General features: G+C 45.2%; 1 protein-coding gene across 3 annotated transcripts in view; it reads left to right on the top strand.

The window, feature by feature from the left end:
* Tenm2 (teneurin transmembrane protein 2) overlaps positions 1-27,292 on the top strand; it is a 935,438-nt gene that overhangs the window by 615,651 nt on the left and 292,495 nt on the right. For all 3 annotated transcript variants that reach the window (XM_032911994.1, XM_032911993.1, XM_032911992.1), the window contains exon 4: positions 26,619-26,853. In XM_032911994.1, coding sequence (XP_032767885.1) covers positions 26,619-26,853 — 235 coding nt within the window. The remainder of the gene's footprint in view (positions 1-26,618; positions 26,854-27,292) is intronic.

Here is a 27,292-nt window from a genome sequence, read left to right as displayed (position 1 = left end):
CACCAACTGGGTTTATGTCACTCCCTTGGTGGCCCTAAGTGCATAAATCAATCCTTATTTTTTTTTATACCGATCCATATGGCTTAAAAATGGCTTCCTTCTGTGTGCTGCTCATGGGGAGGTAGAGCAGGACTCATAGAAGTCTAGCAATATTGGGACCTGTCTGGGGGTGGGTTTTGTTTACTCCAGTTCCTAGGAGGCCTGCCCTGGGTTTGGTCAGAGACAAAGGCAAATGAAGCTGCTAGCCCTAGTGAAGTTAGTATCAGTCAGAAGAGAAACTGAGTTCCTGCCTTGGCTTGTCCAGGGATGTAGGATAAGGCCCTGAGAGGCTGCTATTGGCCTGTCTCCTGGGCTCCTGTCCACACCGCTCTGAAGCACATCTAGCCCGCTGAATCCTGCCTTAGCCAAGCACCTGCTACATCAAAGCTGCCATTCTGAATTATAAACGCAATGGTTGTAAAGGTATAGCTTAGAATGGCCAAATGCTTATTGTTTGGGGGGTGGGGGAGGATATCACTAACATTATCCCAATGTGCCCAGTGATGTCCAGCAGGTGGCTTTTTCTGTTTAGCAGAAAATATATGTTCTGTTCCCCTAGGATAGAAGTCAAAGGAAGACTTTCTGAGCAAGTCTGAGGAGATACCCCTGTCATTTCTTTGTCTTTCTCGGTGATATTTCTTCACTCTCTCTAGGACCCTAGAAACACTGATCTCATCTACACTACAACATCAAAACCAATCCCAGTCCCTCATGATTCTAAGTTTTGACAGAACACTGGGTAGTAATTAAATTAATTGGATAACATGAAGTTTCGGCAACTTCGAAGGTGCCTGTTTCCACTCATCCCCAAGGCCATTCCTAATATGATCTTGGCTACCATGACAGATCTGTGGGAAAAGAGATGCCTAGGGAGATCGCTAGAGCTCTCCTGTTCTCTCAGTCACATCCGATGGGAAGAGCAGCACACTGTATCACAGGGTGACTTCTGAAGACGGGGCAATCTGCCCGTATCACTTTCTGGCACACGAGACACCAAAATATTTGTTGGAAGAGTGTACGAAGAAGGGCAAGATAGTTCTTAGAGTTTCTCAAGTGTTCGAAAATGCCTCTTAGAAGGTGTTAGAGCCTGCCTTGGCTGCCAATGAAATTGCTGGAGTGTTGAAATTTTCGAATCCATGCAAAAAAAAATCAGAGGAGTTTTCAAAATGTTATCATCTTGAGAAGCTACTCCCAGAGCACCATGCCTACTCCTCATTCTTCCCACTTCGCAAGTTCTATTGAAATTGTCTGCCTTTCCTACTACATTAACAACTTCTCAGAGATGGGATGATTGTATCTAAGTTTTAGCAATGAGCTCAAGCCCGGGCACAAAATAGGTGTTCAAATACATGAACGTCTACAGAATCTGTTCAGGGTCACTTCTGCTAGTCTTCAGAGGAGATTGTCCCTAGGATGGGGCCACAGTCTGGGCCAGAAGGGGTTTTAAAGGATGTTCTCCAGTGATCTCATCTCAGATCCCTTCGGATCCTTGCATGGCCAGATGGGTTCTACTCAAGGTCAGCCATAAGCCACAAGCAAGAAACAGAACAGAAACAGTGACAGAATTGGTAAGGGGAGATTTAGAAGCCTTCTTTCATGACTCAGGGCTACATTTTCATGCAAGATAAGAGTGTTGTCCCTCAGATAGGAGCACAAGTGAGCAGTTCAGCTCTGTCTCTCTGCCTTCTGTCCTCTTCATGCACCAATTCTCAAGACGACGCTGTTATCTCGCCAGAAAATACAGCCCAAAGCATTACAGATGTCTGGTACAAGCAGAACACATATTAATGGTTATTGCTTAAAGAAGAGGCATGCTCAGATCTCTTTACTGTGCTCTAGGGAAATAGCAGTTTTTACTTTCTTCCAGAGAAGACCAGAGATGTGCAAAGATCAATTGGATTTGGCTCATCTCAGCTAGAGGGGGGCTTTTCAAAGGTAACTCGAATGGCAGGGCTGGCATGAGAGAGACACACATCCCCCACCACACACACAGATTTCTTCACAGTTAACTTTATTGGGAGAGGTGCTTATGGGCACTTAGATACAAAAGTTCCCATTTGTTGTAGGAACGCGTAAGTTAGAGACACAGGGTGACGAATGACAAAGCTGCATCAGAGGAAAAGGGCTTTGGAAGTTCAGTGGAGACGCTGGGACCACTCCAGAAATCAGGACTTTCATTGTCTGCTCTCAGTTAGCTTGCCATTTTATTTGAGCTAAGTGGAGGTCTCTTCTTCTTCTTCTTCTTCTTCTTCTTCTTCTTCTTCTTCTTCTTCTTCTTCTTCTTCTTCTTCTTCCTCCTCCTCCTCCTCCTCCTCCTCCTCCTCCTCCTCCTCCTCCTCCTCCTCTTCCTCCTCCTTCTGTTCATGTATGTGTATGTGAGGATGTGTGTTCACACATTCGTGGGCTCACACATACGTGTGGATTTACCATGTGTGCTAGTTTTAGTATTCAGTCTATTTTCTGCCTTATTATTTGAGGCATGGTCTTCTAATTAAACCCAGAGCTCAGGAGTTCAGTTAGTCTCTCGAAGCCAGACTTGCTCTGTGTCCACCTTTCAAGTCTGGGCTTACACAGGAGTTGGTACACACGGCCATCATCTACCTAGGTTCTTGGGATCTGAACTCGTGCTAGTGGGGCAAGCGTTTCAACCTCGTAGCCTGCTTCCCAGCCCCATCTGAGATGTGCATTTTCCCTTTTAAAAAGACAAGTTGATGGGGCTGGAGAGATGGCTCAGCGGTTAAGAGCACTGACTGCTCTTCCAGAGGTCCTGAGTTCAAATCCCAGCAACCACATGGTGGCTCACAACCATCTGTAATGGGATCTGATGCCCTCTTCTGGTGTGTCTGAAGACAGCGACAGTGTACTCATAAAATAAATAAACAAATCAAAAAAAAAAAAAAAAAAAAAAGACAAGTTGATGCCTAGCCAGTGAATGGAAGGGAAGAGATTGTTGCTAAACACAGATTTTTCGACAAAGAGAACGTGACTCTTTTCAAACTAGTTAGATCAAACTAGAAATTCATAGACAACATTTTAAATGACTGAAAATGAGTTTTTGTTCTGGGAGGAAACACCCAATTTTAAACACTGGCAAAACGTGTGCACGCTGCACCATCAGATGCTGCTGATAAGGGCCAGTATCAACTTTAGCCGGCAGACATGTTGCCTTCCTTTATTTCTTCAAAAGGCAATAGGTGCCAAACTAGTACAATGCCATTCTAGCCACAGCTTTACGGTGTGTCCTGTGGGAATTAAACAGCCCCTTTGTCCCCTTGAAAAGCATCACCCTTTGTAATTATCCAAGAGCCTCCGCTGCAGAGCCTGTCAACAGCGAGAGGATCCTTTAAATTGCTTGCCTTTGATGAAAATGAAATTGTTGTCCATGGGACATCTCTAGGAAAATAAATCGAGACCTGATTCCTGCTATGCAAACATATATATATATATATATATATATATATATATATATATATATATATATATATGCACACATATACATGAACAGAAGGAGGAGGAGGAAAAAAAGGAAGAACACACACACACACACACACACACACACACACACACACAGTATCTCCCTGAATCAGCTCTTTTCCATCTGAAACAGAGCTACTGTACTTTATTATGATTATTTATTATGATGTCAGACTTTGAACTTGGACGAGAATGCACTTCTAATAATTAGATGATATCAGGATCTGGGATGCCTAATCCCTAAGGGAGGGTGAAAGGTTCCTCTTGGAGAGGCCTCAGGATGCCTACAAATTGAGCGGCATAATGGCCAGAGAAGTGTCAAGGGTATGTGTGAAATTCCTTATTGCCACAGTGCAAGATGAGACCAGAAGGAAAAGTCCCTGATCCCATAAGCCCATTTAAAACAAGAAAAACAATAATAACACGAAACAGCTCTCGGAGCAGGCAGGTGGTGCCTCATATGTTCCCGGGGCAGAGAATGAGCTTCCTGCATTTAAAAGTAATTGATTCTTTAGAGAAACGTGTCAAGAGCACTGGTTTTCGAAATGATTCTACTCACAAGTGTTGGGAAATAATACAGGCAGCTAATTGCTTCAGAAGTTGCCAGATTATTTAACTTTGGTTCGGGCAGAGGCTTTGGTGGAGCTCCTGAACCCTCCCACCACTTTCCTTATCGCTGTCTTGGATTAATGGCTGTCTGGGAACTGAGTTACTCTTGCTTTTGCAGAGATAAAATCTCTCCCTCCCCCTCCACACACACACGCGCACACACACACACACACACACACACACACACACACACACACACACACTTTTATGTGCAGGGCATCAGCTCCTCCTGGTGTCCTTAGCCCAAACTCTGAGTGTTCTAAAGATAGCAGGGTGACATTTCTGTTTTTCAATAGAGCCCAAATAGTCGGCAAGATATAAAACACCTGAGAAGAAAGAGATGTGTTTGCCGATTTTAGCACCAACGTATTGAGCTGCCGTGGTGAGTAGCTGTAAGGCCAGGCCTACCACGGTGGAGGGGCAGGGACGAGAGTGTCTTCACCTCTAGAACTGGGGAGGGGGGTGTAGTCTATTGAATGCAGAGCACTGTGCCTCTCGCTGCAATTCTATTTTTGAATGTCTCAATCCTCCGCAGATTGATTGCAAGTGGATGGCGTGAGACCGCCGTCATGTCCCAAGGAAGGAAGTCTGGTTGTTTTCTTGTGTTCCTGAGTCCTCCCACTGGTTGTGGCTCTAATGAGCAAGAGTGGGTGTGTCTGAATTGGAGAAAGCATATGTTTACTTCAGGTATCAGTCTGGTGGAATGAGCCAGAAACCATAGTCTGGGACCAACACTTATCAAACTTACCAATTATGTCTGTTTATTTCATCATCTGTTTGTTCAAACAAATATGCCTGCATGCAGCATAAACACAGGCACACATGTGAGAGCCAGCAGACACCCAATTATAAGACCTCCAGGTACCTCAGCTTCGGAAAGCCTTCTGGGACCCACCAGGTCAAGGGTTCGAAAATAGTTTTCTGTTAAGATCCAGATGGTAGAGAGTCTCTTGTATTTTGTGAGCTACTTCTGGTCTCTGTCACACATCCTATTTTTTTTTTAAAGATTTATTTATTATATATAAGTACACTGTAACTGTCTTCAGACACGCCAGAAGAGGGCATCGGATCCCATTACAGATGGTTGTGAGCCACCATGTGGCTGTTGGGATTTGAACTCAGGACCTCTGGAAGAGCAGTCAGTGCTCTTAACCGCTGAGCCATCTCTCCAGCCCCACATATCCTATTTTATAACCTTTCAGAACTGTACGAACTGTTCGTACCCCAGGGGCAGAATACAGTCCCCATACCATACTTTGCAGCCCCAAAGTTGAGCCATGGTGGCCAACGCATCACCCAGAAAAGACTTCTTTTTTTTTTTTTTTTTTAATTTTTTTTTTTTTCGGGGCTGGGGACCGAACCCCGGGCCTTGCGCTTGCTAGGCAAATGCTCTACCCCCGAGCTAAATCCCCAACCCCCCAGAAAAGACTTCTAGAGAGAAGATCAGTTTGTCAGCCTTGGCCACAGAGCCAGCTGGTGTCCACTCTGACTATGTTAAATGACATCCACCTTCTACTGTTCTATCCGCCCGGGGAAGCAAGCCCATGTGTAGAAGTCAGTAAGAATGCACAGCAATTGTTCTAGGTAAGGCTTCGACAATTCTGGTGCCCTGGTCTAGAACCCCGAATGGAGAAATAAATTTTTTAAAATTCCCTCTTCAGTTCTCTAAGTTCAGGAAGCTTTATCTCTGTGCTTTGTTAGGCTTCTATCTGGGGTCCTGATTGGTCCTCATTCTGTGCGGTGTTAAACAAATTAAGTACTCCTTTTAACAAGAACTTCAGAGACTGGTGGTAAAAGGGAGAGGGATATATGATGCCACAGGAAATGAGGCCCCAAAGTAGCCCCAAGACTGTCAGCCTGACCTCAAAGAAAGAGCACAGAATGCATCAAAGGGAGACTTGGAGCTACACTTCTGCTCTTAATCAGTTGTCAGTCATCAATTAAATGTGAATTATGCTCATTTTTGCCCTCTCTAAAAACTGCAGCCAGACTCAGCTTCCAATTTCAAATTAACATATCTGTGTGGCGTACTTAAACAGAAATATCAAACACTTGCAGGCAGGAAGTTTTGATGATATGGAAAGTTCACTGGTTTGGGCCATGTCAGCTATAAACGGACTGTGATAAGAAACATAGGCCTGACCGGGGACAAGAATGACAGGGCCACCTGGCCAGAGCTTGAGGCCGGTTACTTAACCTCTCGGACCCCCAGGGTCTTCCATCTGCATAATGGGGATCACCCACCTCCTATGGGATCTTTGGTCTGAATAATGTGATTACCCATGGAAATTCCTTCACAGAATCTGGTAGATAGCGCTAAGAGCCTAGAAGAAGTTAACGTTTATTATGATCCTTTGTGCTATGAATGGAGAGGTACAGAAATAAATACGGTACTTGGGAAACGCGAAAGGCCACTTCGGGGAGGTACGAAGTTGTTAGAAACCTCTGGGGTTGCCCTTTGTAGGAAGTCATAGTTGACCTGGAATTCGGAAGCCAGTTCTACAAGTCACATGAAGCCGGAACTGTTGACCTCCCTAGAAAACGTATTTTACTCCCAGATTATTCAGCTTAGGCCGGGGAGAGCTGATTTTGAGAAGAATTGCACGTGCACGCACGATATTACATCAGGTCCTACTACCTACCTCCATGCGTTTTGCATTCCCAGAACCCTATGACATTAATTCCTTTGTTCCTAAGCTACAGATGCTATATGGGATAGACCAACCCAATCTTAACCCAGAGCCACCCCACCCAATCCCCGGAAGGAGGAAAATTTCCATTTTTTTTTTCCTCTCCTAAAATTTTCTTTGAAACTCTCTGGCTCCCACAGTCATACCTCGTTTGGCGACCAAAGCGTAACCTCCTGGGAGTGCAGAGTTTCCACACTTGTTGTCACCTTTAAAAGCAAGGGCCTGGAAAGGGTTGTTTCCCCCTGGAAAACAAGCGCGCTGCCGACAAGTCCAGTCACTGATGTAACACAGAGAAAGGGCTGCTTCAGAGGAAGAAATTGGGACGAGGGAGTTTGGCTGAAGCAATGAGACAGGCAGAGAGCCTCTGGGTATTAACCAGACTGCCAGTGTGATTCCTGGGAGGGAAGGCAAAGATAGCACCTGCCCGTCTGCCTCTCGGCTTGCTGCCTGGCTCCAGCCTTCCCGTTCTCCTGCAAGGCTTTCTTGGTGCAGGACAACGCCGTCTCTACCGGGTGGGAAACCGAGGCTTTTCAGGGCCTAGTATCTGTGCACTCGGGCATCACGGACAGCCAGACCCAACTCCCGCAACACAAGAGGCCTAGCATAATTGCTGGACGGCAGGCTGGTGGGCCGGAAACACCACCCTTGAATTGCCCAGGTAGGCAGAACTGTGGCTTTTACTGACTATGAGATCTGAAGCAGAGCAAAGGGGTTGGGGGGATTGGGGGTGGGGGAGAATGATGGGTAGCATTTTAGTCATTTCATTCTTAAGAGTGTTTGTGGAAAGGTCAGAACACGCTAAGCGCCAAGGGACAAGGACTTAACCGGAGAAAGTGTTCCCCATGAAAGGGAAGAGGGAAAAAAGTCACGCGCAAGCGGCCAAGAGCCTCCAGCCTAAAGCAGTTCTTTCAATAGAATGTCCTGTCTTGTTCTATCCTTGCTAGAGTTCTCATAGATTTCCTGGTCCCTTTTCTGGGCCAGGCTCTCATGAACCACGGCTCTGGTGTAGAGGCGGGCAGTGTTATTTTTCCGTCTATCCCTCTCCTTTCCGTGAATCCCCAGCCCCATCATTTATGAGGCCCCCCTGGGCTCTGATGGACAGGACTGATGTGGGTCACAGGTGCAGGAGCGGAGCAGACAGCTATGCTAATTATGCCACACCTGTTTCCGCAGGTTAAGCTGTTGCTATTGGAAACCATGATCCAACAGGCAGTTATCGGCCATCAGTTTTGTGACAGACCCTGGACTGGGTTACAATCCTCCATGAAAAATGGCCTGGGCGGGGATATGAGGGATGGGTGGGGAAATGGCACCCATAGTCAGTACTAGGAGACTGGACAGGAGAAAGGTCCATTCCTCACTCCTGTGGTAGATGGCAGTCAAGAAAATGTTCCTCCTGAGACTTCAGAACTAAGAAAACCTTTGTTAGTTGCTAGCATTCGAAGAATCCAGGTAATTGGATGTAGACATGAATTTCTAGCATCTCCTTAGCATTCCCGAGTCCACAGCAGTTAGCGCTGAACTAGATAGCATTCAACAGAGCGGGTCCCTTCTGCCATCCGTCTCTCACCCCGTCCCCTTCCTGCCGTGTCGCCAAACCCCAAGCACCCTTGGGTTTCTTTCTAAACAGTTCTAAAACTTTCATCTTCCAACATCATTTCGTACTCTCCTCCTTTTCCCAGAACCCACCCCTTCTTCCGTTGGAAATTTCCTAAGACAGACAGAAGCTTCTCTTCCTGGACACCGATTTCTGTCCCCTGAAAAAGCTTCCTCACACGCAGTTAGGAAGGGGAACAGATTTCGGAAGCCTTGGTATTTGTTTCCCACCTGCTAATAATCTTATCACGGTGGATAATGTAGTAGTACTTCAGCGAGGTGAGGGACGGAGCTGAGTGTCTGCTGGACAGCGGACGGGACAGCGTGGCATAGCCGTTCCCACTGCGTGCACGGGTACAGCATTTTAACAGCTTGCAATGGCAGCACAAGCTTTGGCAAACACTACTTAAATGAATTCAAATATAAAAAAATGATTAGCAATGTGCCGGGAAGACTTCTACGCAGATGCTGAGTCCCATTTTCTTTTCCTCGGTATTCCTTTTATATTTTTTTAAGAGCTGATAATTTGATGGCCAGACTTTTGAGTTCTAGAATGTTTTTAATCCCTCATTTTTTCCCAGAAAGTGGCTAAAACTTGTCTGTTTGACACAACCCTCCGTTCTGAAGCGAAAACGTTCCTATAGACTCGGTTAATTCTGTCCTGTTCTTAAAACTTGCTACAGTTTTAATAAGTGTACGGGAAGGGGCTTGGTGGTAGCGTATTGGCCTAGCCTGCACACAGCCCTGGGTTCAGTCCTCAGTGGTTTCAAAAATAAAGACAAATTAAGTTAGATTAGCATACAGTGAAATCGGCTTTGCCACCTACAATCCAGCACATTCATTCCAGAGGACCCAGAGGAGCTTCTGACACAAAGTCCTCTGTGCGTCTCTGTTATGATCATGTCCTGTCGTCGTCCTCACAGAGCCCTGGCCCCTCACAGGTGCTGACCTGTGACTACAATGTGTCTTTTTGAAACTTATTCCTCTCACCTGGCACGGTGCTGTTGGGGCAGGTGTGTCTCTCAACCGTTCACTCCTTTGTAATAATTAATTTATTTTTTATAGTTTTTAAACTGGCATATATTTTTATTGTTACTATTATCATTATCATTATTATTATCGTTAATATATGTGGCACACACCATGTTCCGATATATGTTTTAGATAGGCTCAACCCACCCTATCGTATACTCACTGTTTTCTAATAGGAACACTTAAAAATCAACCCCCCCCCGGCAGTTTTAAATTCCGTACTATATTATTACTAAGTCTAGTAGATCCTTTTGTTTACTGCGTAATATTCCACTAATGGAAGTCGTGACACCTTGCTTGCCTGCTCACTTGCTGTAAGATATCTGATTGTTTCAGCTTATAGTGATTTTGAACAAAACTACTCCGAGTTTTCATATGCAGGTTTCTAAGTTAGTATAGGTAGGTTTTTGTTTCCCCAGTGCAAGCACCCAGATCTTTCCTTGGGAGTTGGTTTGGTAGGAAGCTGTTTTTGGAGTTCCTAGAATGCTTTCATATCTTTACCAGCTTTTTTTTTATCTGCCCAAAATAAAATGTGTCAAGTGATGATGCTCTGTTACTTCCAGTTAATCCTGTGACATTATTTAGCCTTCCATCCTCTCTATCTCGTCTTTCCTAAAAAGAAGCATGAGGTGTCTGCCTGCTTTGTTCTACTTTGGTTCTTCTTTGGTTCTGCACATGTTTTCATTATACAAAACACTGAAATGGTGTGAGCGCATTGTGGGGTCGGTATGACGATGCTCAGAGTACGAGATGTGCACCGGGAGAAGGCAGACAGTAAGAGGCTACCCAGAAAGACCTCTTCGTCGCTGGCTTCCATCTTGCTGCAGGACTGTAGGTGTCTTACTCCTCTTCACGTACACAAAGGTCCCTCGAAAGTCAGGTGGCTCCTCCAGGTCCCAGGGAGAGACCCTACCCAGACATTCAGAATCCGAGAACACGGTCTGCTCTCAAGTCGGAGCCTTGTAGGGAAAACGACACTGTACACGTATTCCGTGTGCATAATTGAGGACTCCAGTTCGCCATGCTCTATTATCTCGAATTAAACATAAAAGACGTTGACAAATACCACATTCGGCTGAAAACACGAATGAATCAAAATGTTATAGTTTCTCTCCGCAGGTAATAATTAACATTCCTGTGAGTCCCTCTGTGTGCTGTAGAGCATCCTTTAAATGGTATGCTGGCACAAAAAAAAAAAATGTGTACTTTTAGACTTGTGTGTCTATAGAGCTAAAAAGCGACTTACTTTGGAAGATAAGGTCAGGTTGAGGGAAGCCGGGGGTAGTTTTATACTCTTTCTCCCTTCCCCTCCTCTCTCCCCACCTTCTCTCTCTCTCTCCTCTCTCTCTCTCTCTCTCTCTCTCTCTCTCTCTCTGTGTGTGTGTGTGTGTGTGTATGTGTGTGTGTGTGTGTGTGTGTGTGTGTGTGCTTTTCAGAGAAGCATACTTTTCATTTCATAAATGAGCCAAACGGTGGCCAAAGACGTGCCCGGAAAAGTAAGGCATCTTGGCCGTTACGGTCCACAGAGGGACGGAAAAGTCAGGGTGGCGTGCAGCTTACACGGATGACCGTCAGCGTCAGAGGAATCTTTTCCCTCACCTTCCTATACACCTGCACTTCCCGTACACTAATTAAAACTGTAGCAAGTTTTAAGAACAGGACAGAATTATCTGAGCCTATAGGAACGTTCTCGCTTCAGAACGGAGGGTTGTGTCAGACAGGCAAGTTTTAGCCACTTTCTGGGAGAAAACGAGGTTTGATTAAAAACATTCTAGAACTCAAAAGTCTGGCCATCTAGGGTAGGTGGCGAACAGCTCGTTGTCAAGTGGACACATGAAGAAATGGGTACGTGAACGAGGGACGGATGAGCAGCTGGAGTTGTAAGACACTGAAAGCTACTGAAAGCTTAAGTCACCGGTTGTTGTTCCGTGCAAGGAATTCAGTTGGTAAGAAGGCAATGGGAATCTCCCCAAAGAGAGCTATTCCTCCTTTGGATTTCCGTCATTGGGTGCAAAAGAGTTTATCAAGGGACTTATATGTGATTTTGCTAGCCTCGTTGGAGAGGGAACACCCCCCCCCACCACACACACACACACACACACACACACACACACACACACACACACACACACACACGGGATAAAAACCTCAGTACACTCTGTTTAAGTTGAGAAGGCTTATAAAGAGTTAACACGCTAAAATATTGGGACCAGCAATGGTGATTCCATAGACCCTGTGCCAATGTTAACTAGTGTTATATATGAAACAGGGCGGCCCCAAAATTCCTTACATATGTAGTCACGGGGAAGACACCTTTAGAGGTCCTCTACTATAACCTAAACAGGCTTCCTAGAGGAGAGAGGATTCCACTCAAGCTGCTTTTGATATGAAAACCCTTAGCCACAGTCCTCTTTCTTCTTAGCCAGCTCCGTTGCTTTGCAAATCACCAGCTACACAGATGAATCCAGATCCTCCCTGCTTCAGGGCATCCGAAGCCAGCCTTCAGCAAAGACATTTTAATGCAGTGGATTCGTGAGGGAGAGCTAACGCTTTCTGCTGGCGGAAAGGGCCACAGGAGATCCTGTTAGTCAGTTTGGCAGTGAAATGTGTCATTCCCACTTGGGTGTACGGGAGGCCTCTGCCCTCCTTCCCTCCCTGGGGATTTCTGCTTGTAAGGCCCTAGTTGTCGTGTTTGGGTTACTGCAAGAAGGGAAAAAATTGCTCCGGTTTGCGTGAGATGGTTGAGTCTTGGCAAAGATGCACACATAGATTTGTTTCCCGAACTTTGAGAGAGTGTGAGCTTTTGAGGTTTGGGGCAGATGACACCATGCAGAAGCCTCTCGGAAATATTATCTTTTCTGTTGGAATTTAGATGGTTTTCTAATACGTTTGCTCTTACTGACCTTGTCAGTGTATAGCACCTAACTAATTGATCCAGCGATCATTTACTGTGCCTACAGGAGAGCCCAGGCCCGTGGGTTCCAGACAGAATAGAATAGTAGCTTCGCTTTCATGTTGTTTACATTCTGGTGCAGAAAAATACTTTTAATGGATGCTAATGCACATCAGAGACATAAGAAACAAAGTTAGGGGGACAAGAGGGCTCCTGAGAGCGTCTTCCAACGTGACATCTGAGCTCAGATGTGCAGCGTAAGAAAGAACTACTCAATTATCTGGATCCCCCAGGCTAAAGCTTCTGCAAGTGCAAAGGACCTGAGGCAGAGGCCAGGAGGATCTGGGGTCTTGATTATTTGCTTCAGTTTTCTCCCCAGAAGAGTCTTGAAACTAAGAGGAAGAGACAAACCTGGGCTAGTATTCTGTGCAACCCCAACTCTTGGGTTTAAAATGACTCTCTTCCAACTGTTTCCTCTGCCTGCACACTGCTCCTCCAAACAGGGGGGAAATGACTCTCTCCTTTTATCCTTCAGGTCTCAATCAACTATCATCTGATCAGGGAACCCCTTCCCAGACCACACTGTTAAAGCATCCGATAGGCAGCGTTAGAAACGGGCAATTATTTTTCTCCACCAAATCTGATTACTTCACGTGAAGGATGACTCCCTCTCCACATTATGGAGTTAAGAATGATCCCATTTGAGGTGATAAATACTGGGCTGTTGCAGTAATGCAAGAAGCCCCGAGAAACAAATTGCTAATTCATGACTTAGACCATCTAAATGTGATGAACAGCTCCGTCCGTCAGTGAGCCTCTCAGCAGTAGATTCCAGTGACAGGGCAACCTGTGAGGCACTGAAATAAGCCAAAGAAAGTTACCAGTCTGGGTCTTACCATGCATGGGCTTTGACCACAAAGGGGGACTGAAACTGAACGGGGGACCAGCAGCACCGAAGGAAACCCACACCTTCCTCTTGCTTGTTTCCATAGCAACGTGACCACTACTGATGACTTTACATTAGTTCATGAGAGCTGAAAAATGTGGGAAAACAAACACATTGATTGTTCTAATATTCTGTTAGATCTAGAGCCACTCACTGTAACTCATTAGCCTAATGTAAAAGAATTTGTTCTCAGTACTGAGTAGTATTTGGGTTAGAGATATTGGGCAAAGTTATTTTAACTTTGGTTAAAAAAAAAGTTCTGGGCCACCACCAACCCTTCTTCACGGTGACAAGAAAGAAAGAGATCGTTTAGGCAAAAGTAAATAAATGTAGGTTCTTCCTACTGTTAATATGTTTTCTAAGCACTTTGGGTGTATTAACTCTCATTCTGATTAAGGCTTCCTTGATGAGAGGCCCTTTGATGGATGAGGAGACAGGCACACAAAACTTAAGCATCTGAGTCCCGAGTACCCCTGGGCCAACCACGGTGATCGGTGTTACACTGTTGCCATTGAGATCTTCTAAAGTACATGTTATTATTTTTTTTTTAAAGGTGTGAATCAATAAGAAAAGCACACACCAAGTTTATAATTTTACACAACTCAGCAAACTTCTATATAGTTAGAACGGGCATTCGAAATAGAAACATTAAAGCTTCACATTAAATTTTAAATTTTTAGTATTGGATATATTTTATTTATTTGCCCACCACCAAAATAAAAGAAAGAATCCATGTCAGAATTAGAGACAATAATTAGCTTTCTATGCTCTTTCATAAGCTGTGTCCTTCCCCATACACTTACATTTAGCTTTTCTTCCTCTCTTTTCTTCGTAGTATACTGTTCCATGTATATTCGTTTGCATAGATACATATATTATTGGCAAGATTACACATGAGAGAGAACATACAGTTTATTTCTTTCTGAAAATATATAATCCTGTACAATATTATTCCTCTAAGCCCATCCATTTTCTTGCAAACTTGTAACTTAGTTTTCTTTAGAGTTGAGTAGTAGTCGCACGTGTGTGTATGTGTGTGTGTATCATATATGTGTGTGCACCATATATATGTGTAGCCAATTTTGCCAGATTTTCACATTTGCATATATATTTGCCAAATTTTTCACTATCCATTCGTCTGCTGATGCACAGTTAGGTTTGTTCCAATTCTTTGACTAAAGCAGCAAGAATCATGGAAGTGGAAAATACATGTACAGTTGAGTGTTTTTCCATAGTGCTATATTAATTTGCATCCCCACTAACGGTAAATAAGGGCTCCTTTCTAGAAACATCCCTCTAACATTTTTTCTCCGGTTTGTTATGATAGCCATTCTGTAAGGCAATAGCTCAAAGTAGTTTCAGTTTGCATCTCCATGCGGTTAAGGATATTGAAGACTTTTGAAATAGCCATTGGCCATATGTATTTCTTTTTGTTTTTTTTTTCTTTTTGTTGAAAACTGTCTATTCAGTTCATTTGCCTATCGGTTGTTTGTCCATTTTATTCCCTTCATATCTAAGTTATGCAAGTCTCTGTAAATGTTGGCTATTGACCCATTGTCTAAAGTGTAGCTGGTAAAGATTTTCTTCCATTCTGTTGTGGGCTTGTGTGTTTGTTGACCATTTTCTCAATGTATGGGACCTTCTGTTTAAATGGTCCTGTCTGTTGATCCTTACCATTGGTTTCTGGGCTGTTGGTGATCTACCTCAGAGTGATTGCATGCCCCAATGTCTTAAGGAATCCCTGTAATTCTCTTCTAAAAGTCTCCATGTTTCAGGGTCTTTGATCTTAAAGACTCAAGGAACCCAGCAATGGCTTCCTGAAGTGGAGCTACAACCCTCACGTTGCCTAGAGGAATGAAACTAGAGCCTCTGGTCCTAAGGGCTTTAGCTCATGTTTTTACAACAAAACTAAGGACTTTGGTCCAGTCTTCTTCTTGGGTTGGGATTGTGCTTGGCACTTGGGCTGGGGTAGGCTTTTCTACTTTTTCCTGCTTAGTGGCTGGGTGCTTCTGTTCATGGTTGACAAGGTGAAAGGCAATGGTACTGGAGGTGCTCTGAGCCACTTTAACTGGAAGAGGAAAACGTCTCCAAGTCAGCTTTGAAAGAAACCCAATAAACAATCATGGGTTTAGACACTCTCTGACTCTGCTTGAGCCGGGGGTCCTGAGTAATGAATGGTGATTCAGGAAGCACTCATTATGTGGTAAACACTTGCCCTCTTCTCCTCACGTGTGTGTGTGTGTGTGTGTGTGTGTGTGTGTGTGTGTGTGTGTGTGTGTGTTCTGAAGGTAGAAAAGGTGTCTTGAAAATGTCGCCAGCACATGTCCCATTACACCAACTGTCCCTTGACAAGAAAAGAGAGGCTGTCCATAGCCTGACATTCAGCTGACTTCTGTTTATATAGTATGGGGAAACTTTTGTTCTCTTGCCCTATATGGCATGTACCAGGAGAGATTTGGGGAAAAGGTCACCCAGATAGTAAATAATTCTGCTGAGCTTTGAAGTGAAAAATGCCCCAGGATCCTTTATCCCCATCCTTGCCGTTTCACTGGGGTGCTGTCTATCATCCTTGATTCCTGAATGGTACAGATCAGAGCCTGGCCCCCACCGGTGTTTATCAGAGGCCCCAGCAGGAAGCACGACAGTATTGTATCTTTATTTTGTTTGTTTTTCTATATTCAGGGGTTAAGTATGATGGGTGAAGAAAGAAGAAAGGAAGGGAGGGAGAAAGGGGGACGAAGGGAAGAAATAAGAGAGAGGAGAGAGAGAGAGAGAGAGAGAGAGAGAGAGAGAGAGAGAGAGAGAGAGAAATGAAATGTACCCAAAGGAAATCATAACCCAACATCTAAACAATCTTAATGGAAAATAATTCTACTGTAAGGGTCTACACACACACACACACACACACACACACACACACACACACCTACACACCTTTAAAAAAATAGTTTGGTCCTTGGAAACCATTCTGTTTCATGGGGTTGGAAATATCCAAATTGTGCCCAGCTTATTTTCCGATGAGACCTTGAAAAGCTATTCGATGAGCTGGGATGAGACGAGTTTACATTTCCGATGCAATTCTCTGCTTAGGAAGAGACTGACGATGCAGGTCAAATAACAGAGAGAGCATTTTCTGCTGCAGTGCAACAATCAACACAACGTTTGGGCGTATTAATAATTTCGCTTCTAAACTTCTCGACAGGGAGCTCATGGGTCTTAATAGTATTGTCAAGATCCTTAGGGCAATTGAAAAGCCCAAAATCATTACTTTCTACTGATAGACTTTTCTTTCCCAGAGGAGCCCCAAATACCTAGGGTAATGTAGATTTATGGAAATGCTCACATAGACTCTGCTCCGATGGAACTTGGTCATGAAATAGCATCTTTAGAAAGGTTCTTCTCAAGTTTTACTAGTGTTTTTCTCTCTCTGTGCATGTGTGCATGTGTGCAGGTGTGTGCATGTGCGTGCATACGTGCCTGTGTGCGTGCCTGCATGTGTGAGACTTAGTACCCCCGCTGACTTACTTTACCTTAAGGAACGCTTTTTGATAAATTAGATCAAGTAAAAAACTGAGTATGGGATGTAATAAAGTGATTGGGCAGCTGTGACAGAAGTCCCTTTAGACCTGTCTCTGTGAGACCTCGACCTATATTGGCAGGTTGACCCCAGCACTGAGAGTATTTTCTATTAAATGCACAACACATGGTAGCTGTTGACTGGGCACCCAAGTCGATTTTTTTCCTTTCTCTGTCTTTCACAAGCCCCTGCTTGTACCCTGCTGGCTTTAGGCTGGGCAGCAATGGTCCTCTCCTCTCAGCAAGTCCATGCCCATCCACGCCAACAAATCACAGGCTTCTTAAACCCTCTGCCTCCAGCTGACTCTCCAGTGGCCTATACCTGACAGTTTCGATCTGGAGACTATCAACAGTATCAGGGGCCCTGCCACAAAGCATCACAGGGAACCTGCTTTGGAGAGGGGCGTTTTTTATCTCTTAAGGGAAAGGTGCTGTGAGGCTGTAAAAGTTATACCCATCTGAGATCTAACTTTGATGGGCTCCAACGGGGCTCTGCCACAAACAGACGTCAGACATCATGGTCTATGAACCAGAGGGAATCTTCATTGTCATGAAGTGTCTGGTAAGAGCAAATTCATAGAGACAAAAAGTGATTCGAATTTGCCAGAGACTCCCTGAGGGGGGAAGGGGAGGGAGAGACCAAGAGAGGGAGGGAGAGATAAAAGGGATTGTTAAAGGGTGTGGTGTTCTGAAATTAGATTAGACACCGGAGTTCTCGCACATCTCAGTAACTGTGACAGAGAAGCGCGGACATGTCCAAGAGGTCAGTGTGGTTATAGCTCAGTTCGGATATTTGGAAGAACAAGGAACAGATGCCCCCCAAAACAAGGTCAGAAGGATTCAAGGTCACCTTCTCCCCTATCTCGATTCCTCTCTTTTATAGGACCACCCTGGCAAGTGCTCTGAGGAAATTTAAAGAAAAGCTTGCCACTGAGTGCACCAGCCAGGGATGATGACAGAGACCCCTGAACCTTCTCCAATGATGCTCCTCAAATAGAACTCCCTAGGGACTCAGCTGTCCACTGTGCGCTCCATCCAGCACTAGCTTTATCAGACACTGTGTCCTCCTGCTGGGCCAGTGAAACGGGATAGCAGACACGTTTCCCTGGAGTAGTTCATTGTGCTGTGCAGGACACTGGAGAGACGGGAGAGATCAAAAATCCGTGCTCTGAGGTGTCTAACTAAGATGTTTAAACTATGGAAAGCCACCTCCCAGAAGTGGCACAGAGGTGTCATAGTTCATGACACGTTGAAAGGGGGGAGACATGTCGTGTCATTGGAACCAACCTGCCCCTCAGTTGCCTTACCCTTAAAACAGAGGGTAGCGCCCACTTCCAGACAACTGTGGTAACTGAAATGACCTATGCAAGGACCTCACATAACCGGAACTTAGTGATCATGCGCACTCACTGCTTTGTAAGGATCGGAGTTAGCCTTCCAAACAGCCTTCCTCACTCAGGAGGAATCGGGGAGCTGTTGAAGCTTCGCCTCTAAGCCTGCAGATGATTCCGTCTCCTGACAGTGATTCCCATGCTTCCGCTCCATGATGTTGATCTGTTGACACGGAGAACAAACGCACTTGCCTTGGTTTTCCTTTTGTCTCCAAGGTCATATAGTTTATGTCATTATTTCCTATACGTGAGCACAGCCCCTGCCTTCGCTGATCCTCTGCTCAGGCAGACGGAGCCCTTCCATCAAGGAAGGATACCACCCCATCATAGAGGGCAGGGTGTCCCTCATGCTGAAAAGCAGTGGCTAGAGCTGGTGCTGGGAGCCTGAAAATGAAGCGAACATTCGCTCACCTCACCCTTCCCCTCCCCATTCCTTCCTCGGAAGAGCGGTGGCCCTAGCTTTCTGCACTGGTGGCCAGATCTATGAAGTACTGCAGATGGCTTTGTCTGCCCCGGAAAGCCAGCAGGACCACACACATAGGTCAGGAGTAAAAAATACTTGTCCATTCTAGGGGTAAATCATTCGGTAGATGCTAAGGCAGGGGGGAGGAGGGGGCAAGCTCAGTATCCAAACCACCCTACATTTAGAGACAAATTGGGAAATCTCTTGGCAAACGCGGGAGGAGGCTGGATTTGGACAATCCCTCCATCCATCTGTCTCTAGGGTGTTGGCGGAGTACCACGGGTCAGAACAGGGCAGGACAAGCCAGGACGGAGCTTGCCCTCGGTCCTGCCTCTGTAGATCTAATTGCTGCTCATCACTCAGGCCAGGGATGCAGCCCAGAGGGGGAGGACAGGGAGGGCCTCTGGGAAGGCCTAAAAGGACTGTGCACTGCAGTTTGGTTTTTCTGGCCTATTTCTCCTGACATAAGCAGCCGGCAGAACCAGTGGAGAAGCTGGAGGAAGGCGGTTCTCTCCCATGTCTCACGGGTTCAACTCTGCCATTTAAGCATGTATGCACGCAAACTGAGTCAAGCCAGGCTCCTTCTGTATGGTTCACTACACAGCATCAGGGCTGGGGGACGAGTCCCTTCCCCTGAGAATGCGCTCTGGTCTTACGTTCCTTTGTGTAAGCCCAGGACGGGAAGGTAGCCTGGGATCAAATGCCATCTATGATTCCTGCTAAGCTCTGTGACCATGGGTGCATTGCTTAACTGGTCTAAGCTTCCTTCCCTCGCTGTATCTGAGTCGTTCAGGTGATGGGTTACACATCCTACAGCAGTGATCTGGGGTACAGTGGGATCCTGTATGTTTCCCCTTTGGCTCAGCACCAACACTCAAAGGGATTCTGGATTCATGGTAACCCCAGCCAGTGTTATCATCTTGTTGTCAAGGGCAACACTTGCACTGAGTATAGAAACGAACTGTTCCGAGTCCCAGGTCAGAGCCACATTCTTGGGACCACCTCTATCAAAGCCAGAGGCCAAAGCCAGGGGCCAGTCTGCTCTTATCCAGCCTGCATTTAAAGTCAGCATGGCCTGGCCTTAGGAGTTTTCTCTCTTGACATTCACTGGGTTCCTCCCTCTAAAATCTGCCACCTCAAAGAGCCTCGCACTGACGCCATGGCGTCCCAGGAGGTGCTTGAGATATTCCCCATGGAGCCCTGCGTTACTGTGGTTCCTATTGCCATCATCAGTATCACTGATTAGATTATACGGAATTTTGTGTGTGTGTGTGTGTGTGTGTGTGTGTGTGTGTTTGAGAGAGACAGAGAGAGGACAACTTGTAGAAAGCGGTTCTCTACTTCAACCACGTGGATCCCAGGGCTTCGGTTCAGGTCATCATGGTTGCTGGCCGAACCATCTTGCTGGCCCAAGGTTCTTCATAATAGCATCTCATACAGTTTTCTTAATGGTCCTGTAAGAGAGGGAAGCTTACGATGCCGATTCTACAGATAGAGACGCGGACTTGAAAATACAGCTTTTCGGTGGTTATGCATCTAAGCACACGGTCAAGCAGAAGCAAGGCTCATAGCCAGCCCCGTTTTCCTCCAATACACTCCTCTCTCCTTTCTTAGCCCTGACCATAGACTGTTCTTCTTTGAGATCTTCACCCCGGTTACCCTAGCTCCCATACAGGGTCAAAATAAACAATATCCTGGTGCCAATTTGACTCTAAAGACTCTGCCAAGACCCATCCTACTTTTAGCCTGTTTAAGTAGCTGTCAGGATTCAGCATGTTCAGAAGAGGTGGGTCTGAACAAGGCAGGGAGTTCGTGGTTAATTTATCATCTCAGGGTCTGTGGGGGATGAAATACTTAAAGACCGACTGTGGGCAGGTCAGCACCAGAATGAGTGATTTATAAGCAGTTCAGCAGGCCCCTACTTTTATTTTTTTTCTCACATGTACTTTATCATTCTTTTTAATCACCAAGAAAAATTGGTACCTACTATAAAGCAGACAAGGCTGTCTTCATTGGTCCCTGCCCTCCCACACCTCCACGTCCTCTCCCCGTGCAAGAACAGGCCCAGCCGGAAGGCCTCCTCAACTGTTTATATAAGCAAGGTACAGTAACGACAGCCAATCATTAACCATTTCTTCCCTTAGTTTAGCCAGCCTTTTAAAAAAAAATGTTTCCTTTTTGTTATCTGTCTGGGCTGCTGCTTGCATCCATGTGTTTGGGCAACTTTGCCAAAGTGAGCAGATGAGGGAACAGCTGTGCCAAGGTTTCAGTCGGTAAATGTATGCTGGAACTGCTATCACGACTCAGAGGAGGGTTGACTTCTCTTTCTTAAGTCAACCCAGAGGCACTTAGGATAAAGTGCACGGGGCTGGTATGCGTGTCAGAGTCAACCAGCGACAAGTGTCCCGTGAAAAGTCTAAAGCACAGCGGCACAGTCTGTGCCGTCACGGGACAATTGTAGCAGGCATCCACCTTGCAATGATTGCACAGAGAGGAAGCGTCATTCCCGAAGACTGATTCCTTTTTCTAGGACACTCAACTTCTTTAGCTCTTGATAAAGACCCAATACAACCGTTCCTTTTTCCTACAGTGAAAGGTCATTCAGAACCAAAAAGTGACTTCTGGTTCTCATCATTGATGATGATGACGATGACGATGACGATGACGATGACGATGACGATGATGATGATGACGATGATGATGATGATGATGATGATGATACATCTATTTTTTTGAGACAGGCTCTTGCTATGTAGCCTAGGCTGGGCCTTCCAGGGATTCAGCTTAAGGTCATCATGTGTCGTGTATCTAGTCAGCACAAAGCTTCAGTACCAATTACCTTTCGCCCACTGAGGGCATACTCAGTAGCCCGCTGCTCTATAAGCACTTACCTGATGCAGTAACTTGGAATTAAATTGCATTATTGTGTAATCTTGCATTCATATCCTCGGAGAGACATCAATAACATGTGCATCAAGCTAACCCAATAAATGTCTGTAACTTAAGAGTGGACATCATGGTTCCTCCACGGGGCTGGCTTCCTCATTCCCATTTCATCAGGGAGTGGTGCTACACACACACCCCTGCAGGAAAGGGCTTCTGGTGTACTTGAGTATCTTGGAAAACATTCATGAAAAGCAGCAAAGCTTGTTGACAGCCACTGTTTGAAACTTAGCAAATGGAAAACATTTCCAGGCAGCAGATCCCAGAATGCCTGGGTCGAAAGTTGGTGAATGCAGAAGGTGACTTAGGGGTCGATCATGACTTGCCATATTAGAGGAGCATTTGCCACAATCACAAGGTGCTCCGGCCACAGGGTCACCAAAAGAACAGAATGGGGGATCAGAAACACAACGGCCATGACAGCCATTGCTGCGTTTAGGTGATAGCTAGTGTTAGTAGCACCCTAGAGAAACAGCTGAGCGCATGCACCTCTAGCCTGTTCTTGTGAGAGGAGACACACTCATTTTGATCCTAACCAAGCTTTGCTTCAGAAATCTAGAACATCACAACAGAGTGACTGAGTTTTCACAATGTTCCCATTGAAGTACTGACCTGGGGTCACTAACCTTCATCAGCAGAGCTGAAGTTACTCTAAACCAATGGTTCTCAACCTTCCTAGTGCTTCGACCCTTTAACACACTTCCTCATATTATGGTGATTCCCCCAACCATAAAATTATTTTTGTTGCTACTTCATAATTATAATGTTGCTACTGTTATGAATTGTAATGTAAATATCTGATATGAAACCCCCAAAGGGGGTCACAAGCCACAGGTAGAGAACAGCTGCTCTCCATGCTCAAGTTGGGTTCATCTGGAGTCACATCATCGTTAACCCCAAAAGACCAAAGTGTTCTCTGCACAGGAGTGCATATATTGGCAGACCACTGGGGTAGCGTGTTCGACACCTTCATCCTTCCTCACAAGCACAGAGATCCTGCTGGGTCTTCACTGCTTTGGTGCACGAGTAAAAGTGAGAATTAAGTAAGATAGTGTGCTCAGATTTCTGCAATTAGAAAGCAACAGGCACTCGCGATAATTATACAATAATGCTTTAGATTTTTCTCCCTTAACCCCCAACTAATCCCTTCATCACTCTGTGTTCCATTCTGCACAGTATTATTTTTTTTCATCTTGTACATCTAGCTGAGAATATGGCCACTGGATAGGTAGGTAGATGGATACACGAGCAACTGTAGTCAGCACTGTGGAAGAGAGAGCCGGTGACGACAACTTTCTCCTTAGTGGTGTGCCTGATAGTTTTAGTGTTCAGTGCTGTCAGTCACCTGTTTGATATGAAATAGCATATGGCTTCATAGGAGGGTAGAACGAACTAAGAACTGAGTGTTCTTTCAGCTTCCCCTATTCTTATTTCTCTGTTTTTTTTCCCCAGTAAGTTCTAAGCCTTCCTTTTGAGTGAACTGGAAAGAGGCCCTTGACCTCTCTTTCAACTATTGTAGATGTTTACTGTCCAGTGTAGGTAGAACATAGCACACAGGGGCCTAACTCATTTTTCCCTTGACCCGGGAATCACCTTTGGAGACCTTACACACACACACACACACACACACACACACACACACACACACACACACCCAGAGGAATTCCACCCACTCCCAGAACAGATGGACAATGAACGAAGACCACACAGCTGGAATAGGCAGCTTCGCTGGGGTGAGCAGACAGGAAGCTGGCCGGTTTGGGAACTCATTCAGGGAGTTACAGCACTCAGTTGGCCCTTTGTATTTGCACAGAGTGTGTGGTCCCGAGTGCGGGCTGGGGGTGGGAGCTGGGGGCAGAGGAAGGCAGAAAGTTCGGGTTGGGAGCAGGGAGTGTGGATTCTCCCTTGCACACTGACTCACCTCATCCTCCCCAGGCAAGTCTCTTAATTGCCTAACTAACAGGGAATAATGACACCACCTGGATGTAGGCTGAGGGGAGGGGAAAGCGAGAATTCATTAACCCCGTGTGAGGGGGGCTTGGAGAGTGCCTGTGAGAGATCATTATTACATCATTTTGCCCCTTCCCCACCTCTCCCCCACTAATGGGAGACAGACAAATGCTAAAAAACTGGGTAATCATACGTTTCTAGTCAGACAACAATGCCAGCATAGGTAACAGCCAGCTACAGCTATGAAACCCCACCAAAGATGTAGTTAAAGTGTCACCCGCTGCCTAATGTAAAAAATGTGAATTACAGGTTCATTTGGAGGACGCGATTTAAAATCTATACAACTGTACTGTGGCATTTCCCAGTGGGTTTGAGCTTCAGTTGTCTCTTCTCTGAACATTAAAAAAAAAAAAAAATCCCCAAGTAATTTCGACCCGGAGACACTAACTTTGAGGACGCGAGGTTTTGTCTACTCTTTACTTCCGTTTCTGTTTTCATTGGCAGCAATGGCTCTGATCCTACTGTCTTTTATGACACGTTGTCTTTCCCTCGGAATGCTTCTCCCGGCTTCACGGGAACCCCAGAATGTAGATTACACCTTTTGGAGATGTAGCCTGGACACATAAGGAGACAAGTAGTTGAAATTTGTGTCAAATTGCTTGTTTAAATGACTCGAGCCAGCTTCTTAAAGCCAGGACGGCAGGGGCTGGGGATTTTCGAAAGTCGGCATGGGCCAAAATGACAAGGCTCAGCAGTCACCTGGGGAGCTGCCAACGCTGACTGGAGGCCTCAGAAAAAATAGGCTTTCTCAAAGGACACAAATTAAAAGTCATGTTTCAGTGTCCATTAAAGGGAAATTATAGGCTTACGTCGCGTAGGAAACCGCTCTTGCCTTCCCTGCGTTTAAAATACCGCATTGTGCCGATGGTTTGCTAGGCAAACCTTGGGCAGGGCCATCCTGAGTATGGATATTTACACGAGGACCTTTCCGGAGGTGCAGTTCTCCTGTGAGCATTTTCCTTGCAAAGATGGAGGATTTCAGTATTTGAAAGATAGCCTGTGATTTGGAGCCAGGACTGTGATTTTGAAACATCTCCCTTGACCTTCTGCAGACCCTGTTCTCAGGACTCATCTCTTAGTGCAGAACAGCTATCAACCTGACTAAAAAGTCAGAGAGGGCCGGCAGGCTCTCGTTTTTGTAAAAAAAATAATGTCTATACAAGTATATGTATGTTTTTATGCCTAATTATTTATTTGTTTATCTATTTTTTATTGTCAACTTTTTAAAAACCCAGGAAACCTTCTCCAAAAGTACAGATCCTCAGTGTTTCCTACAGTTTGCCTTTAGCTGCTCAGGAGAACACTGACCTGGATCCTCTGAAGAACACTGTGTGTGTGTGTGTTTGTGTGTGTGTGTGTGTGTGTAATTGATTGTATATGATGTGTGTATATGTGTGTATGTGTGTATGTGTATATGTGGTGTGTGAATGTGTGTATGTGTAAGTGTGTATGTGATGTGTATATATATGTATGTGTCTATGCATGTATGTGTCTATGCATGTACATGTATGTATATGTGTGTCTGTGTGTAACTGTGTGTATGCAGTGTGTGTAAATGTGTATATGTGTATATGTGTGTATGTGGTGTGTGTATGTGTGTATGTGTAAGTGTGTATATGATGTTTATGTATATGTGTGTATGTGGTATGTATACATGTGTGTGCATGTGTGTATATATGTATATGTGTGTGTCTGTAAGTGTGTATATGTGTGCATGTGTGTATGTATGTATATGTATGTGTCTGTATAAATGTGTGTATGTGGTATATGTGTATATGTGTGTATGTGTTTCTGAGTTTCTATGTGTAGGTGGTGTGTATGTCTGTATTTGTGTGTATGATGTGTATGTATATGTATATATATATATATGTGTGTCTGTGTCTGTGTGTGTGTCTGTGTCTGTGTGTGTGTGTATGTCTGTGTGTGTGTGTCTGTGTGTGTGTCTGTGTCTGTGTGTGTGTATGTCTGTGTCTGTGTGTGTGTCTGTGTGAGTGTGTGTGTGTGTTCCATGCCTGAAGTATCAGATCTCACCATCTACCTCCTTTGTGACAGCGTTTTTGGATGTTCACCACTGTGTGCTGGGCTCGTTGCCCTGAGAGTTTCTGGAGATTCTCTTGTCACTGCTCTGCATCTCACCAACAAAGGGCTATGATTGTAGATGAACACTATTGTGTCTGACTTTACATAAGTTCTGGGGATCTCAATCCAGATCCTTTTGCTCACACAGCAAATACTTTACCCACTGAGCTGTCTCCCTGGCCCAGCAACCGTTTTTGATTGACAGACAGCAATTGCACAAATGTATGGGATACAATTTGATACTTCCATACCCTGTGTGATGATCAAACCCAGGGAGTTAGCATCCCTGCCTCCTGAAACATGGCATTTCTCTGTGCCGAAACATTCAGGAGACTAGCCTTCAGTGGGAAACATGCTTTACCCCAGAGCTTGGCCTTCCTGTCTAAGTCCACTGGGCAAATTCTCCCTGTCTCCAACCAGCACAGCCTCTGGTAACCATTATTGTGTCTTCCACTTCTACATGAATATCCGGGGTTTTATTGTCGCTCGCCTGCTTTACAGGACCTGGGCCTTTAAATCTTACCAGGAAATGGAATAAAAACTTGCCACAGTCAGAATCAGCCTTGACTGTATTATCTCTTCCATTGCAATATCAGATAATTCTGGGGCTAATTCTATCCCTTGTCTACTTGGCTTTTCTAATCTCAATCCTCTTTGCGCTCTAATTGATGCATATTGATAAGCAAAAAGTAAAGCGCGGTATTTGTTTGTGACTAACAACACTGGGCTGTTCTATGCAGTCCTGCCTGCTATCTCTGGTTTGTGGCTTTCAGTCACTATAGACATGGATGCTTTGACTACAAAGCCCACCTCATAGGTGCAGAGTTCCTGAGGCTAGAACCCACAGGTACTGATGATTCTCCTTCCTCTCTTCCAGGCCCTCCGAACCACCACAGCCAGTCAACGCTGAGGCCCCCTCTGCCACCTCCTCATAACCACACCCTGTCCCACCACCACTCCTCTGCCAACTCCCTCAACAGGAACTCACTGACCAATCGGCGGAGTCAAATCCACGCCCCAGCTCCTGCACCCAATGACCTGGCCACCACGCCGGAGTCCGTTCAGCTCCAGGACAGCTGGGTGCTGAACAGTAACGTGCCGCTGGAGACGCGGTAAGTCCCTGTTCCCTACTCTAAGTCACCAGAGTCACATGGCTCTGGGTGGCTCTGAGTTCTGGTTGGAGAGACATTGACAGCATTAGGAGACAAGCTTAACACCTCCTTATCCCTTGGTAATTTGACCCTGGACAATAGGTTGATCAGTATTTCTTTGTTCACATGTGTCTCCTTTTAATGCTTGTTGACTTTCTTAGACAGCTCTTGTGTACCCAACTAATAGAATTAGCATAACATATTTTTACTCAAAGGCTCATGGGAAATGTGCTTATAAGGGTATATTGACTGAATGCTGCTGATAAATTATGCATTTGGCCTTTCTTGAAGTAATAAATGAAGACTCATTTGAAATTAAGTGTTTGGGGAGACCTTGAAAACAATCCCCGATTCCAGACTGACAGAAGTCTAATTTTAATTTATATTTCATCCAACCTGC

The sequence above is a fragment of the Rattus rattus genome, chromosome 9, assembly GCF_011064425.1.
Source record: "Rattus rattus isolate New Zealand chromosome 9, Rrattus_CSIRO_v1, whole genome shotgun sequence".
NCBI classification, from domain to species: Eukaryota; Metazoa; Chordata; class Mammalia; order Rodentia; family Muridae; genus Rattus; species Rattus rattus.
The sequence above is the reverse complement of the archived record's forward strand: the minus strand, read 5'-3'. Positions and strand labels throughout refer to the sequence as shown.